Source organism: Ahaetulla prasina, chromosome 7 (genome assembly GCF_028640845.1).
Source record: "Ahaetulla prasina isolate Xishuangbanna chromosome 7, ASM2864084v1, whole genome shotgun sequence".
NCBI lineage: Eukaryota > Metazoa > Chordata > Lepidosauria > Squamata > Colubridae > Ahaetulla > Ahaetulla prasina.
The window spans coordinates 1,709,073-1,726,608 of NC_080545.1; the positions used below are offsets into that span (position 1 = coordinate 1,709,073).

The 17,536-nt window shown below is 43.0% G+C and overlaps 1 protein-coding gene across 2 annotated transcripts; it reads left to right on the plus strand.

The window, feature by feature from the left end:
- The first annotated feature begins 195 nt into the window (after nucleotides 1-195).
- On the plus strand, nucleotides 196-16,625 carry DCLRE1C (DNA cross-link repair 1C). 2 transcript variants are annotated; one of them, XM_058191434.1, is made up of 14 exons: nucleotides 198-374; nucleotides 1,194-1,245; nucleotides 1,782-1,866; nucleotides 2,545-2,604; nucleotides 3,897-3,952; nucleotides 4,734-4,835; nucleotides 6,290-6,362; nucleotides 7,113-7,253; nucleotides 9,098-9,199; nucleotides 9,951-10,087; nucleotides 11,237-11,291; nucleotides 12,339-12,427; nucleotides 13,183-13,283; nucleotides 15,444-16,624. In XM_058191434.1, exons 1-14 carry the CDS (start codon nucleotides 266-268, stop codon nucleotides 16,433-16,435), a joined length of 2,154 nt encoding a protein of 717 aa, XP_058047417.1. In that variant the 5' UTR covers nucleotides 198-265; the 3' UTR covers nucleotides 16,436-16,624. The 2 variants fall into 2 exon arrangements, with proteins under 2 accessions (XP_058047418.1, XP_058047417.1); XM_058191435.1 differs by lacking the exons at nucleotides 9,098-9,199; nucleotides 9,951-10,087; nucleotides 11,237-11,291 and having other exon boundaries at nucleotides 196-374; nucleotides 15,444-16,625.
- The last annotated feature ends 911 nt before the right edge of the window (nucleotides 16,626-17,536 follow it).

The following is a 17,536-nucleotide window of genomic DNA, read 5'->3' on the forward strand; positions in this document are numbered from 1 at the left end:
GGGCGTTTCTGTGATAGGCTGAGGCGGCGCCAATCACAGAGAAGCCTCACCTGGACGCATGCGCAAATGGGAACTCGGAGGGCGGCTTTTTGATCTTTTTAAGATCAAGGAGACAAAGTAGGCTACGCCCTCCGAGTGCCTATATGCGCATGCGTCCGAGGAAGGCGTCCGTGTGATTGGGCGCCACCTCAGCCAATGAGAGGGCGGCGGGAAGAGCCTGGCGGAAGTGTGAAGCGGAAGAGGAGCCGGTGGCGGCGGCGGCAGCATGAGCAGCTTCGGCGGGGTGATGCGGGAGTATCCCCACCTCTCCATCGACCGCTTCGACCGGGAGAACCTGCGCGCCCGCGCCTATTTCCTCTCCCACTGCCATAAGGGTGAGCGGGGGGGGGGCGTTCTGGCAATAGGGCGGGAAAGGAGAGGGAAAGGAGACCACCAGGAGATCCCAGCGCTGCCTCTTTTGCTCTGGTTCAATCGCTGAGTCGCCTCTGAACACTTGCAGGATGACAAAACGAGCGCATGCAGGTCGTCCTCCACTGACGACCACGATGGAGCCCAAAATTTCTACTGTTAAGCAAGACGTCTTGAGTTTTTCCTGGTTTTATGGCCTTTCTTGCCCCGGTTGTTAAGTGAACCCCCTCGCACATACGTGCTAGTCGTTCCCGACTCTAGGGGGCGGTGCTCATCTCCGTTTCAAAGCCGAAGAGCCAACGCTGTCCGAAGACATCTCCATGATCATGTGGCCAGCATGACTCAACGCCAAAGGCGCACGGAACGCTGTTCCCTTCCCACCAAATGTGGTCCCGATTTTTTCTACTTGCATTTTTACATACTTTGGAAACTGCTAGGTTGGCAGAAGGTGGGACGAGGAACGGGAGCTCCAACCCCATTAGGCGGCACTAGGGATTCGAACTGCTGAACTGCCGACCTTTCGATCGACAAGCTCAGAGTCTTAGCCACTGAGCCACCATGTTCTATACATATACACACACACACACACACACACACACACACACACACACACACACGTTGCTAAAAGACCCAGCAGAGGCTGAACCCTGCTTTTCAGCCTGGGTATCGATATTTTACAAGTGGTGAAAACTTTTTGAACTTGTTGATGTATTTAACGTGATAACTTTTCTAATGATTTGTATGGAGACAATTTTAATTCCTATCACGTTGTTTTGTTTATTCAGATCACATGAAAGGCCTGAGAGCCCCTTCTATGAAAAGACGGCTGGCATGCAGGTAGAGAAACGCTTCTTTTAAATTTTGCTAGAATAACAGACTTTGTAGCATCTTACAGAGGAGCTTCCAAATTGCAATCACCTCTTTTCGAATTTCTTCGAAGAGCGAATTGCAATAGCGTTTCTTTGACTTGCCATCTTTCTTATCTCTATATTTTTCCCCCTTTCTACAAAGGAAGTCATATTAAGTGAAATAAAAAGTAATCAAAGTAGATTCTTGTAGGCCTGCGTTGCAGAATTTGACATACTGTACTTAGCAATTACACACAATTGTCAAACTTCCCTTGTGGAAGATATTGGCTTCCTTGCCTTATGAAATAAATAGTTTGGATAAGAGATCAAAATGCTGGAAGAAGACAGAAATGTCTCTTCATCTATGCAGTTCTGAATTGTTCACCAGCAGGAAATGGAGCTGCTCCCATTGTTGTTTCCTATTATTCTCAATCTTCGCAACTTTTAAGATGTGTGAACTTTAGCTCCCAACACTGAAATATTCATTGTATTGCATGTTTGTTTGTTTTGGTTCTATCTTACAAGCTTGAAACTCCTCCTGTATTGCTCTCCTGTGACAAAAGAATTGCTGCTCTCCAGCCCACGATACACATTCTGGGAAAATTACATTGTGAGTTGCCCATTTCTTGTGCCTGTTTACTACCTATAAACGCTACAATGGCAATAATCAACTCCGGTAATTTATAATATATACCAAAGTGTAAGAATAGTATTGTTAAGTAGTTAAGGCACCAGGCTAGAAAGTGGGAGACTGGGAGTTGTGACCTTGGACCAATCACCAAGAGACTACGAGCTCTAGTCCCGCCTTAGCATGGAAGCTAGCTGGATGACTTGGAACCAGCCTCTTTCAGCCTAACCCACCTAACAGGGTGGTTGTTGGGAAAGCAGGAGAAGGAAGGTGTTTAGAATACATTCGCTGCCCTGAATTATTTGTAAAAATAATAAAGGTGAGTTATAAATAACTCTTTTGTCTTCCGGGTTTTTTGCGCTGAATTTTCTTAAATATAGCATTGGGAATTATATGGCGAGGAACTCAAAGGCATGATTGGGAAAAGATAATTGCAGATAATAAAGATATTAACAAATATAGGAGTGGAACCTTCCTGGCTAATCAGCCACATCCGCTTTGTTCATTCTTTTACCAAACCAGAATGCTGCATTTTCACATTCATGGCATGACACACATATCCGTGTTCCCCCCCTACCTGTTATAAAAATACACTAGGAGTGCCATAAATATATCTCCTTTATTGACGTTGATTTGTCTGTTGTGGTTTCTATGATTTAGGTCACCCTGGAAGTTGAAACACCGACTCAAATTTCTCTAATTGAGGAAACATCAGGCGAGGTGAGATGCTCAGTTGAAACTCAATGCTTTATCTTTTTCATCAAAATATGTGCCTGCATTTAAAGTTTTCTAATGTGAAGCCACCCTCAATTCTTACTGTCTGTGGAGACTCTCAGTCATCCAGGTCATGGTTGTCCCAAAAATGCTTTTCTTAAGAGGCAACTGGACTGTCTGTTTTTTCTTTGAAGATGTTTCGCTTCTGATCCGAGAAGCTTCTTCAGCTCTGACTGGATGGTGGGGAATGGAAAGACTTATACTCCTTGCAGACAGCCGGTCATTTGCATCCTTTTTAGAGGGTCGTTGAGGACACTTGGAAGTTTGTCTGTGCAAATTTGCACTACTCAGATGACCCTGAGGACACAGACAAAAAAATTAAAAGCGCTTTTGGGATCTCAATTCTTACAAACCCCATGGACTGTCGTTTTGGGAGAATTTATTTATTTATTTGTTCTCGAGTTACAACCATAATGCAGCCTGCCCGTGTGACTGACCTATTTAAGCGAACATAGCAGTTGTAAGACAAATACTGCAGTCATTACACAAATCAATGCTTCAGTATAGGCACAATTTTGCTGAAAACCAGAAGTAGCTGCTGGTTTTTTTGCCTAACCCAGGGGTGTCCAAACTTGGCTCCTTGAAGAGTGGTGGACTTCAACTCCCAAAATTCCCCAGCCAGTATGAGCTACAAATATGAGCAAGTTGCTGGCTGGGGAATTCTGGGAGTTGAAGTCCTCCACTCTTCAAGGGGCCAGGTTTGAAAATCGTAAAATGCAAATGACGTGATGCAGGACTGAAAACAGCCACAAATGCAGCCACGTTGTTGAACGCCCAGAAGGGGTGGGATGGAGGTGTGGGGTAACCATTGAAATCCAAGCCTTAAGTCCCCTTTTTTGGGTTGCTCAAAAGGTCGATTGCCAAGCTACCGATCATAAGAAATAATTCCTTTTCTAGCCATTGAAAATCTTAAATGCAAGAGAGGGCAAATCGCTCCTTTGTTGCTTCTTTTGGCTGTTGTAACCATTAGCAGAAGGAATCTATCAAAAAAAACAAACACCACTATTCCGAGGTCACACTATTTTTGTAAAATTTGGAACAATTCTGATAAGAATTAGAAGGGGATGCTTGGAAGATTTTTGACTTCAGATTGTTTTGCATACTCGACAAATGGGCAAATAATTCTAAGCAGGTGCCTCCTGTTAACTGTGGCCAATCATTGGGGACCAGATACTTGTATAAAAATCAATAGTTTTCTATTCTTTCTGTTGAATTTGAAGCTCTTTTTTCCTTTCCAGAAAGAAGATATAGAGGTCACACTTCTGCCAGCCGGTCATTGTCCAGGATCAGTGATGTATGCATTTTGTTCTTCTACCAGACAAGTAACAGCAATGATGGAAATGCGTATTTTATTTTATTTTGCCATAATTTTTTCACATTTCATTTGGATCTAAGTGTAATTAGCCTAATTCATTCCCATTAGGGGAAGGGAGGGTGGGTGGGAAGAAAATGGGAATGAGAAAGGAAGGAAGGAAGGAAAAAGAGAGGGAGGGAAGAAAAGGGAGAGGAGGGGGAAGGAAGGAAAAAGGAAGGGAGGAAAGAAAATAGGAAGGAAGGAAGAAAGAAAGAAAAAAGGGAGGGAGGGAAGAAAATGGGAATGAAAAGGGAGGGGGAAGGAAGGAAAAGAAAGGAGGGAGGGAAGAAAAAGGGAGAGGGAAGAAAATGGGAATGAAAAGGGAGGGGGAAGGAAGGAAAAGAAAGGAGGGAGGGAAGAAAAAGGGAGAAGGAAGAAAATGGGAATGAAAAGGGAGGGGGAAGGAAGGAAAAGAAAGGAGGGAGGGAAGAAAATGGGAATGAAAAGGGAAGGAAGGAAGGAAGGAAGGAAGGAAGGAAGGAAAAGGGGAGGATGGGATTTCTAACAGTGCCTACCAACTTCCCACAAGGAAATACAATGGGGAAGACAGCAGGACCTCAAAAGTTGTCCTGCTCTTACTGCTTTTTTGCCCATCCTTGGTCGTTCTGTTTCTCCGCTTAGGTAAGGAAACATCTCTGAAACAATGACCCAAGAGGGCCTGGGTTGTTTAGCAGCATACAGTATGTGCACGTGAATAATGAAAGAATCCGTTTCCAACCAGGTTTCTCTTCCAAGGGGAAAATGGGACAGTCTTGTACACGGGGGATTTCCGACTCGCCAGAGGAGAAGTGGCCCGAATGGAACTCCTGCATTCAGGAAGCAGGTGAGGCAAGCCCCTGGCTCTCCCTCTTGGACCACCCGTATTAGGCCTATGAAGAAAAGGTGGGTGTTGTGTCCCTGCTCTAGGACCTCGGTAACATTCACAGGGTCAATATAGAGGAATGAGTTCAACTCTTTAGGAATGTCTTGAACTTGGCTGGCGAAAGATGCTTGGAGGATGCTACTTCCCTCCTGTCCTATAATATGAGAAACAAAGCCTCTTAATGCACGCTTGGGTGATCCACCTTTGGGCTTTCTCTGCACTTGCTATTGATTGATTGATTGATTGATTGATTGGCAGAGGAGGAGGTGAATTTTCAAACCTGAGGGATCCATATGCCCCTCCCTGCAAACACAGCCGCGGTATATAATAAGCAAGAGACCCAAGTCATTGGAATTTCATTTTAATGTACACCATTGTGTACACAGAAACCTGACAATAAAGCTGATCTACCTTATCTGGTCTGTTCCAAGAACAAGGGCTCAGTGGCAACTGTCCCTCCCGCTCACCAGCATGCTGGGCTTTGCCACCTGTGGCAGCATGCAGGTGGGAGAAAGGCATGGCAGAATGGACCGTGGGTTTTCCTATCAACTGGGCTTGCTTGCATTTTATGGTAGAATTCTTTCTCAATGGCTTTCCTGGTTCTTGCAAAAAAAAAAAAAATTACTTAATAGAGATCCAGGTCCTTGAACCCGAGTCCATGTGGCTTCCAATTCTCACCTCAGCCGAGAGAAGCTTGAAAATAAATGTCCTGCTTTTCCTTCTTAAGAAATCATTTTGTAAAAGCAAATATAATATTCCAGATCCTGACATCATCATCTCCTTTTAATGGCCCCATAATCCCTTGCGGGGTGGAAGCTGGGCAGTTTAATGGAGCTAGCAGAGCGTTTTAATGGCTGGATGCTCTTCCTGTCACCAATGCGGAGTTTTGTTCAGCAGATAATATTTTCATCGTGCCCAGAGAGAGAAGTATCTGCCTGTACCTAGGATCGAACTCACAGCCTCCTGATTGCGAGACGAGAGCTCCACCTCTAGGCCACTGCACCACTATTCCGGATCCTGACAGAAACCTTATGAATTAACGTATAGCTGACATAATTATGTCAGATACAAGATGGGTACTTCTAGACTTACAACAGTTCGTTTAGCGACCATTCAGAATTACAACAGCACTGGAAAAGTGACTTACGACTGGTCTTCACACTTATAACTGGCATTCCCATGGCCAAAATTCAGATGCATGATCCCAGGGTCATGTGATCACCATTTGCGACCTTCCTAATGTGCAAAGCCAATAGGGGGAAGGACTGTTTGCAGTTCGCTTAACAACCGTGGCAAAAATAGTCATCGGATCTAGCACAACTTCCTTAACTGCCCTGCTTAGCAACAGAAATTCTGGACCCAATTGTGCTCGTAAGTCAAGGACTATTGTACCAATGCTGCCATTCTCTTTTCAGAGTGAAAGACATCCAGAGTGTCTATTTAGACACCACATTCTTTGATCGAAAATATTATCAAATACCAAGCCGGGTAAGTAACATGAGAAGATAACATTCCATTGTTGAATGCTAATGGTTTATAATATGTAAATGAATACATTTCACACACTAGTCATGAAGATAAAAATTTATTTATTTATTATTCACACTTTTTTAATAAGCGTGCCTTGAATGTATGAGCCTTATAAAATAAATTACAGGTACGCATTTCATTGCAACCAACAGGGATAGCTATCTTCCTATTTGTGGTGCAGTTTGGCTTGCAGGCCAAACTGGTTGTGATAATTCCACTTAAAACTCCTGGCAATTCACATATTCGGTTCCATCTATACAAATTAATGATTTGGGCAGCCATCTAGCCAATTTAGACCTTCCCAATGCAGCATAATTAATTCAGGCTTATTCTGTGTTAAATTGCCGAATATTGCAAGCAAGAAGCCTCTGAATTACGATTAGAGCTCAGTTTTGCTTTATTCTAGTTGATGGATCCTTGCATCTTGTCCACACCCCTTATTCCTTATTAATTATTTGGGAATGCCCCAATAGATAATCAGATTGTGTTTGCCTGCTTTAAAAGAGAGCTTTTACTGTCACTTAGTCATCAGGCTCACTTGGAAGGAAATTTTACTTAACATTTGTAGCAAAGTGACTTCATATTGAAAAATGGGCATATGATGCTTATCTGCATTAATTCAAGGTGGGGGTGGAATAAAAGAATTCAACTCGGGTGTCTTGTATCGTTGCATTTGTTAAAACCATTGTATGTACTCTTTCACATCAGGAAGAATGTATGAAAGGGCTGATGGAATTAGTACGAAGCTGGGTGGCCCAGAGTCCTTATCACGTGGTCTGGTTGAACTGCAAAGCAGCTTACGGATATGAGTATTTATTCACAAATCTCAGCGAAGAGCTTGGGATCAAGGTAAGACTGTGTCCCTAGGTTGAGTCTTTTCTAAACGGGAGACGTGTAGACTTCAACTCCCAGAATTCCCAAACCAGCTATGGAGGAAAATCCACAGATCTTAATAGCAATCGCATTTAGACTTATAAACCGCATCGTACTGCTCTACAGCTCTCTCTGAGTGGTTTTACAGAGTCAACAAAATACCCCCAACCATCTGGGTCCTCATTTTACTGACCGTATAAAGATGGAAGGCTGAGTCAACCTTGAGCTGGTCAGGATTGAACTGCTAGGAGTCGGCAGAATCAGCCTGCAATGCTGCATTCTGACCACTGGGCCACCAGGAAGGAGAATGAAAAAGGGAAGAAGGGAGGGAAGAAGGATTAGCAATAGCACTTAAGACTTGTATACCGCTTCACAGGGCTTTAATCAGAGGCAGTCTTGCAACTCACAAGTAGAACAGGAACACAACAGTCCTATTTCAAGATTTTTTACTTAGCAATTGGTTTTACTTCCTAGTTTTTTTTCCCCCTCAAAGTGTTCAAGCTGACAATATTTACCAACAGAAGAAAATATTTGTGGCTCAGGTTTGAACTGTGGGATCTTTGGTGTTCTCTGAGGGTGCTTGTTTTCTTGCAAACCTTTCATTATCCAGAGCTCTAGCAGCCATAACATTCCCTAGCTGGGTAATTAAACATCTGCAAGAAAACAACTAACCTCAGAGAGCACCAAACTTTTGCCTTGCGATGACCGGTTACAGATCAGTCTGGATCAGGCTCACTCGCGTTTCAAAGTAAGATTGCTCGGTTCTTTCATTTTGGTTTGGTTTTTAATCCATGGGATGAAAACAAAGTTATGGCTGATACTGACTACACAGTATGAACAGTAGAGACCTTCAAATTTCTAGGTTCTACCATATCTCACGACCTAAAATGGACAGCTAACATCAAAAACATCAAAAAAGCACAACAAAGAACGTTCTTTCTGCACCAACTCAGAAACATCAAACTGCCCAAGGAGCTGCTGATCCAGTTCTACAGAGGAATTATTGAGTCTGTCATCTGCACCTCTATAACTGTCTGGTTTGGTTCTGCAACCCAACAAGACAGACACAGACTTCAGAGAATAGTTAGAACTGCAGAAAAAATAATGGCTACCAACCTGCCTTCCATTGAGGACTTGTATACTGCACAAGTCAAAAAGAGGCTGTGAAAATATCTACAGATCCCTCACATCCTGGACATAAACTGTTTCAACTCCTACCCTCAAAACGACGCTATAGAGCACTGCACACCAGAACAACTAGACACAAGGGCAGTTTTTCCCCGAACGCCATCACTCTGCTAAACAAATAATTCCCTCAACAGTGTCAAACTATTTACTAAGTCTGCACTACTATTAATCTTCTCATCGTTCCCATTACCCATCTCCTTCCAGTTATGACTGTAACTCTGTTGCTTGTATCCTTACGATTTATTGATTGTTTCCTGATTGCTTATTTGTACCCTATGACTATCATTAAGTGTTGTACCTTATGATTCTTGATGAACATATCTTTTCTTTATGTACTGAGAGCATATGCACCAAGACAAATTCCTTGTGTGTCCAATCACACTTGGCCAATAAAGAATTCTATTCTATTCTATTCTATTCTATTCTATTCTATTCTATTCTATTCTATTCTATTCTATTCTATTCTATTTAATAACCTGCCTTAGAGTTGATTCTATGTTAACATTCTACATTCTCCACCAAGTAGCCAAGAAATTCTCTTCCAATATTTTGTTGAAAAATGATTGCTCGTGTTGCCACTTGTCTCTTTTCTGAGTTGCCTAAAGTACCTTTTTCTGACCCGCCTGGCCTAGGTGCATGTGAACAAGTTGGACATGTTTAAAAACATGCCAGAAATCCTCTACCACATTACCACCAATCGGCGTACCCAGATTCATGCATGTCGCCATCCGAGGGTATGTATCTCTTTTTTTTTTTTTTTAAAAATGAGGGTTGCTTTCCTGCTAATTGACTAAAGCCTTCCCTCTGGTGGAGGGAACACAACGTGAAGATGGTGAAACGAAAACCATGCAGTATAGAATCATTAACAGTGCCTTGAGGCCATTGTTCTAATATCCCCAACGGGACTTTGTTTTTTCTTTGAAGTCGTTTCGCTTCCCATCCAAGGAGCTTCTTCAGAATTTCTTCCGATGAGAAGCGAAATGTTTTCAAAGGAAAAAGAAAAAAAAAGAAAAAACAGAAGTCCAGTTGCCTTTTGGAAAAAGCACTTTTGGGATAACCAGCACCTGGATGTTTATGGAGACAATACAGACTCGTCCCCAACAGTCTCTGTGTGTCTTCAACAGTGAAAAGACACAAGGCAGAAAACATCCTGTGGCCAAATAGGCTCCACCCCCATTTGCACCAATCAGGTGACCCTGAGGACACAGATAAATCTCCAAGTGGCCTCAACAACCCTCTAAAAGGATGCAAAGGACCAGCTTTGTCTGCAAGGAGTATCAATCCTTCCATTCCCCACCATCCAATCAGAGCTGAAGAAGTTTCTTGGATGAGAAGCCAAACGTCTTCAAAGAAAAAAAAACCCAAAGAGTTCAGTTGCCTCTTGCGGGGGGGGGGGGGACACTTTTGGGATAACCAGGACCTGGATGATTGAGAATCTCCGTAGACTTTCAGCCACGATCTGACGAGGTGTTACCTGTCCATTAGGATTACGAAATGTACCGCGGGAACAGACTGCCGTGTGGAATGACTTCCCAGAACGGACATGAGTTGCGTGTTATCAGTGTCAAGCCATCCACCATGTGGTTTGGAGAAAGGACACGGAAAAGCAACGTGATCATGAGGTGAGGGGAGGGAATGTTTTAATTTCCCAAAATTAGCATTCGAAGAGAATATCGGTAGCTCGGGGTTGAACGGTGGGGTCCTTGGTGTTCTCTGAGCTTGGTGGTTTTCTTGCAGGCATTTTGTGACCCAACTAGCGGATATCATCAGTGCTAGAAGGTGCAAACCCCACTCCCTTGTAGCACTGATGATGTTCCCTAGTTGGGTCACAAAATGCCTGCAAGAAAACTACCAAGCTCAGAGAGCACCATGGACCCGCACAAATTAGCAGTTTATCTCTCATTGAAACTTTTAGGGGTTTTTTTCCTAACTACTTTTATAAGGATTATTCTTTTTTAAAAAAATTATTTATAAAACAACACGACAACAAAGGCTTTGAACTTTTGAGCTTCATAGCAATTGGGAAGCATTCGTTTAGCTCTTCTTTTATTATCAGTTAACGTAAGTAAGGTCTAGTTGATGTACCATAATTTTGCTTCATTTCCTTCACTACTCTGGGCTGCAGTTCAGGTGGTTCTAGCGATTTAAACTGATTCAAAGTAAAAAGGTCTTCTGCATTTTTTTTCCTCCTGCCCTTTACAATACACACATAGGTTTTTCCTGGTTTATTTAGGGAGACGACAGAATGTAAATTAGCACTTATTCAAGCGCTACGGTTTAGGAGTTTTAGAGAAAACGAACTAAAAAAATCGCTTGATAAAAGGTTTAAAAGATTCTAAGTGCAGGCAAGTGACGGATATTTTTTATGGTTCATCCTTGCATCTTCTTGTTAAAAGTGCCGGATGATATTCGAGATTAAGCTTGTTAGAAGGCTGTTTTTCATCCAGAATCAAATTCCCTTTACTTCGGAATGTCACAGATTGACTAAGATTCCTTTAGAACAGGGGTGTCCAAACTTTTGAGTTGAAGTCCACAAGCCTTAAAGTTGCCAAGTTTGGACACCCCTTCTTTAGAAGATGGAAGTTCTAGAAGAGCATCTCTTCTAGATGCTCTTCCAGATGTACGTTCAATTATTATGGTCCTCAAGAAGACTCCACGGTTCTTCCGGAAGGAAATGGGACTAAGGAAGGTGGCTGGAAAAACAGCACGTTTTTAATCTTGTTTTGATCGAGAGCAGAGGAAACGAATTTAAACTTATGCCTTGTGTTTAGGGCCGGAATGAGTTCCTACAGAGCCTGCTTCTCATTTCACTCGTCTTATAGCGAGGTACGTAGTTGCACTTTCGTTTTGTTAAATTGCACTCCCCGTACAACACAGTCACAATTGGCAAAGATTTTATTTATTTGTCAGACTCACGAGCGACCCATCTCGCCTTATGAAAAATCATTGTGTGCATGCCTCGAATTACAGGTAGTCCTCGGTTTATGGCCACAATTGAGCCCAACATTTCTGTTGCTAAGTGAGACATTTGTTAAGTGAGCTTTGCCCCATTTACGACCCTTTCTTGCCACAGAAAGCGAATTTATTGAGCGAATCCCTGCAGTTCCTAAGTGAAGAGTTTGGTTGACTTTGCTTGTCAGAAGCTCGCAAAAGGGGATCATGTGACCCTGGGATACAACCGTCGTAACTATGAACCAGGTGCCAAGCATCTGAATTTTGATCATGTGACCATGGGGAGGCCGCAAAGGTCTTAAATGGGAAAGATAGTCACATTTTTCAGCACTGTTTTAACTTTGAACGGTCACTAAACAAACTGTTATAAGTCTTTCTGTACTTCTCAAAGCCGTTGCAAATCATAAATACAAGAAATTAAGGCGAGGCATTAAAGAATAAGAATAGAATAGAATAGAATAGAATTTTTTATTGGCCAAGTGTGATTGCAGACTGCAGACATAAGGAATTTGTCTTGGTGCATACGCTCTCGGTGTACATAAAAGAAAAGATACCTTCAATAAGGTAAGAACACTTAACAATCCTTAATGATAGTCAGAGGGAACAAATAAGCAATCAGGAACCAATCAATATCAATATAAATCGTAAGGATACAAGCAACAAAGTTACAGTCATAAGTGGGAGGAGATAGATGATGAGAACAATGAGAAGACTAATATTAGTGCAGATTTAGTAAATAGTTTGACAGCGTTGAGGGAATTATTTGTTTAGCAGAGTGATGGCGTTCGGGGGAAAACTGTCCTTGTGTCTAGTTGTTCTGGTGTGCGGTGCTCTGTAGCGTCTTTTGAGGATAGGATATTATATTAGTAGGAGATTGATATTATCAATGTGTCCTTTTTTTTTCTCAATCCACCATTCTAGATCCAAGATTTCTTGAGCTACATTTGCCCTGTGAATGTCTACCCCAATGTGATTCCATTGGGGTCAACTCAGGGCAGACTGGAAGAAAAGTACGTGTTCTCTCTTTCTCCCCTCCCCCATAACACAAATAAAGTGTTCAATTTACAACCTGGTCAGCTAGCAACTATTCAAAATTACAACGGACTTACTGGGAAGCTACTCACAACCTAAATTTTGAAGTTCCAACCATGGGTGTCTCTCCCCATTGTTGTGGGATCAGATTTTGGGGGCTCGGCCACCAGGCCACGTTTGTGTCCATTTGCCGTATCTGGCGGTCACTTTATGATGGGTTTTTTTGAAAACAAGTTTTTACTTTATTTTCCGCCAAACTGCACCAACAGCAAAAGGTTGTTTCAGTTTATGACTGCTGTGTTCACTTAATGGCCACTGCAAAAAAAAAAAAAACAGACAGTGCCAAGTCGGTCATGTGATCGATTCGTTTTATGGCCATCACAATTTACAACCAGGCTCCGTAACCGTTGTTAAGTGAAGGGTTACCTGTAATGGAATCCGCATCAAGCCGTCCTTCATTAAACTCCTCCATTGGTTAGTTTTATCAAGAATTGTTCTGATAGGGGCTTGCTGTCTTTTAATGTAAGGGTAGCATTTCTCGAACCAGATGCTGGATTCCAAAATTGAAACATCCGGATGACAATCTAAACTTGATTTTGTTCACTTTTAAATTTCTCTAAAATAAAGTAAAAGACGCCGTGATTCGTTTCCGGTTCAGTATTTCATATTTTTCTCCCCATATAAGATTTTATTAACCACTTTGTAAAGTTGGGCCGTTTTTTCCTCTCCTCAGCCTGAAGCCGTTCTGCAGGAAGTACAGACCAAATAACCAGCCAGCTTATAAACCTCTTGGCCTGCTGAAGAGACCAAGAGCCTTGGAGCTTCTGGACACCAGTAAGTTGCTTCCTTCCCCTTGCCATTTTTTTTTAACAGTTTAGTTATACCCTCTGGAACGAGCTTCCTCTGGGGCTTCGTCAACTCCCCGATCTCAAGTCCTTCCGCCGCGAGCTGAAGACGCTGCTGTTTCGAAGAGCAGGACTAGCTTGAACGTAGTTTTAAATTTGGGATTGTAAAAAAAAAAGGGTTTAAATGAGGTTTTAAATTTGTATTTAAAAGTTAGAGCATCAATTGAATTTAACTATCTATTCTTTTAGCTTTTTTATGTATTATATGTTTTTCTGTTGTTTTTGACTGTGAACCGCCCTGAGTCCTTCGGGAGATGGGCGGTATACAAATATAATAAATAATAATAATAATATATTTTTCCTTAACGTATATAAGTGCTTTACGAACAGTGTATTGTCTGGGTCAATTTGCTTACATAATAGTGTACAATATAATACATTAAACGTAAGACACCCATAATATAGTATTTTTCCAATTTCTAATTTCTACTTCTGTTGATCAACCATTGACAAAATAAGTCCCACGTTTGAAAGCATTCTGTGTCTTCTTTATCTTTTATCTTTAATGTCAACCGATCCCTTTCTGCACAATCTAGTATTTTTTTTTATTACATCTTCTTCCATGGGTGGTTTTCCAGTGCCATCATATACAATCTTTGCTGCTGTTAAGACATGCAATATTAAGTATATATTCCCTTTATCATATTTTTCTGATATTATGCCTAACAGAAATATTTCTGGCTTATAATCTCTGTGTCGCTTTAACATTTTTTCTAACCATGTATGTATTTTCGTCCAGTACTTTTTTGCCTTTGCACATGTCCAGCACATGTGATAAGAGGTGCCTGCTGTTCCCCCTTGTCATTTGATGTGGTCTTTCATCCTGGGCTATTTTAAGATGTGTGAGGTCTGCAAGACCCCAGAATTCCCCAGCCAAAGCTATGTTGGCTAGGGAATTCTGGGAACTGGCATCCACACATTTGAAAAACACTGGTCTTGATGTAATCTCTGGTTAATTTGTCCCAAAGGTGCTTTTTTTCAAGAGGCAACTGGAGTTTCTGCTTTTTCTTTGAAGATGTTTCGCTTCTCATCCAAGAAGCGTCTTAGATGAGAAGCGAAACATCTTCAAAGAAAAAGTAGAAAGTCCAGTTGCCTCTTGAAAAAAAGCACCTTTGGGACAACCAGGATCTGGATGACTGAGAATAGACACTTCGTTAATTTGATTTTTGGCCTCACCTTCAAAGCACCCACCTGGTCCTTCATCTTCCAGGGTTTTTTTCCCTGTGTGATAGGTTTAGGCTGAGATAACAACCGGCCCAAAATCATTGAATGGATTTCAGTAGCAGAGGCTGGATTAGAAACCGGGTCTCCCCAAGACCCACCAATACTTAAGCTACCAACCATTTGATAGCTCATATCCAGGAGAATCCTGAGCTGCTAAATACAGAAAACAGGTCAACTCGAAAATTCCGTCCGTGCAGAAAATCGGCACGCCTGAACGAGGGTTTTTGAGCAACCAAGATGGTTTTCTGCCTGAAAAGGATTGTGTGTGTGTGTGTGTGTACAACTATATATATATGTAGATCTTTGGTTATTCGGGTTTCTGAGGTGTTTTGGTCACACTATAAAAAAGACTATAAAAAAGACACTATAAAAAAGATGTTGAGACTCCAGAAAGAGTGCAGAGAAGAGCAACCAGGATGATGAGGGGACTGGAGGCTAAAACATACAATGAACAGTTGCAGGAACTGGGCATGGCTGGTCTAATGAAGAGAAGGACCAGGGGAGACAGGATAGCAGCCTTCCAATATTTGAGGGGCTGCTACAGAGAGGAGGAAGGGGGTCAAGCTATTCTCCAAAGCACCTGAAGGCCAGACAAGGAATAATGGATGGAAACTGAACAAGGAGAGATTCAACCTAGAAATAAGGAGAATTTTTCTGACAGTGAGAACAATCAACCCATGGAACAGAAATTGCATTTGGAAGTTGTGGGAACTTCATTATGGAGGCTTTCAAGAAGAGACCGGACTGCCATTGGTCAGAAATGGTGTCAAATCTCCTGCTTGGGCCCTGGGGGGGGTGGAGTAGATGACCTACAAGGTCCCTCTCAACTCTGTTAATCTGTAAACGTTTTGTTTCATTTGGACAGATGGTGGTAGTGATGACGACGATCTCTTTGATGCTGGGCTGATTCCCACAAATTCCAAGGTTCCAAAACGACTGCCAGGGATTGGCCCCGGGGAGAGCAAGCCGCTTCCCCCAAATCATGAAGAAGACCACAGTCGTAAGGCGTCTCCGGTGCCTACGTCTTTGCAGGTTGATTTTGTGGAGTGTGAAGAATCGAATGGCGAGGAGGAGGAAGAGGAAGAGGAGGAGGAGGAACAACATGAGAAGGAGACGGCTCTTCCTGGAAGTCCAGTACCAGGGACAGACTTCATTGAAGCGTTGCAGCACCCTGACAATCGTGTGGGTTCAACAAGTCCCGGGAAGCAGAGAGAAGACCAACCGCAGGCTAACTCGGAAGTGCCCAAGTGGGAGAGTTTCTTTCGGCGTCCTTCAGAAGACCCCGAGACCTCTGACCACGAGGGCCACCTGCCTTGCACAGGCTCAACCGAGCCCCCTTCTCCCGGCCCCTCCAACGACGAGGACCTGAGCGACTCAACTCACATCTCTTCTCAGGATTCCTCTCAGTCCACCCACATCTCTGAACAGGGCAGCCAAGGGTGGGACAGCCAAGCCGACACCGTCCTCATTTCCTCCCAGGAGCGAAGGCATTTCAGGGAGTTCAGCCCTTCCAAGGGAAGGCCCGAAAGGACGGCCACCTGCCTACCTCATCTCCCGCCAGGAGAGACAAAAATGGACTCGCCAAACAGCTGGCAAGCTTTCGATCGGGGTGCCTCTTCTGCAAAGCACGTGCCCTTGGAAGGCGGAGGCAGATGTTGGGGCGCAGGAGCAGCTCCCAACCAAACCGAACCGGGAGAGGAGAGCACCAAGGCAGAAGGGAGGCCAGAGGTCCAAACGGTTGACTCTCAGAGCTCTTCGGATTTTGAAGTCCCACCTACTCCCGGGGCCGAGAGTCCCAAACCTCAGCAACTCTGCAGTCTGTACCAAAAGCTGGCAGCTGGAGAAAATCTCCACTGACCGGCAGGGAGAGAGCGGACCCAGAAACCTCTGCCTCCCTAAATAGCTTCAAAATGATGTTTAAAATGTTATGTGTGTGTGTGTGTGTGTGTATATATATATATGTTTTTGTTTTGTAAAAAAGGTAATACAAAATGTTTTTGTATTTTGTACATATAAACTATGTGTGTGTGTATATATGTGTGTATGTATTTCTGTGTATATATATATATATACATGAGCGTGTATATGTATATACATACCGTATTTTTCAGAGTACGACGCACTTCCCCCCCCCCCCAAAAAGAGGGTGGAAATTTGGGTGCATCTTATACACCAGGGGCATAAAATGTCACCTTTTTCATATCATTTACAGTTAACGTCGAAAAGGGGAAAAGGTGCCTGGGCAATCCCTCAATTACAGGGTCTGCCCACTCGGGGATACTGAAAGCCAAGTATATCCGTCCAATGACGAAACGGGCATCGTTTGGGGTTCCAATTCAAGTTCTCGTGATGGTCTCTTTCTTCAGGCAGACCCACTGCGGAGTTGACGTGAAGCATTTGGGCATTCGTTGCAAGAAGGAAAGAAATGGAAGCCCATTTGTGCCATTCCATCCTTCTGTTGTAATAGCATAAACCTCATTTCTGAGTCTTTTTGTGACTTTCCTGCAGAGTTTGGAGCCCAGCAGCCTGTGGCTAGAGACCAACCAATGTTAACTTATTCTTTTAGCAGTCTGCAGTTGGCGAAAGTCAATATTTCATCAAAGTTGTTATAAGTATAGCCCCCAATGGATCTGGAAGTTTAGTTCTACCGGGTCTAATTAGATTGGTTTTAACGTATTTAAATCATCCACAGCTGTTGGCTGTAGCCAACACAGCTGTAGCTTTCGGATCCTGACCTCAGGATAAATCACGAAGGTTCATAAGCCAGCCCTGGCCTCTTGCCTTAACCCCCAAATCACCATGCTTAAGGCCTTTTCGGCCAGAGTTCCTTGATCTGCAAGCAGGGCCCGCTGTTCTATTGGCACACAATGGGTCCCGTTGTCCAGTATTCTTAGGTTGTGGCTCGTAAGAACAGCTCTCTGGTTCCCTTCCCTGAGAAGATGAGGTGCCTGAAGAACG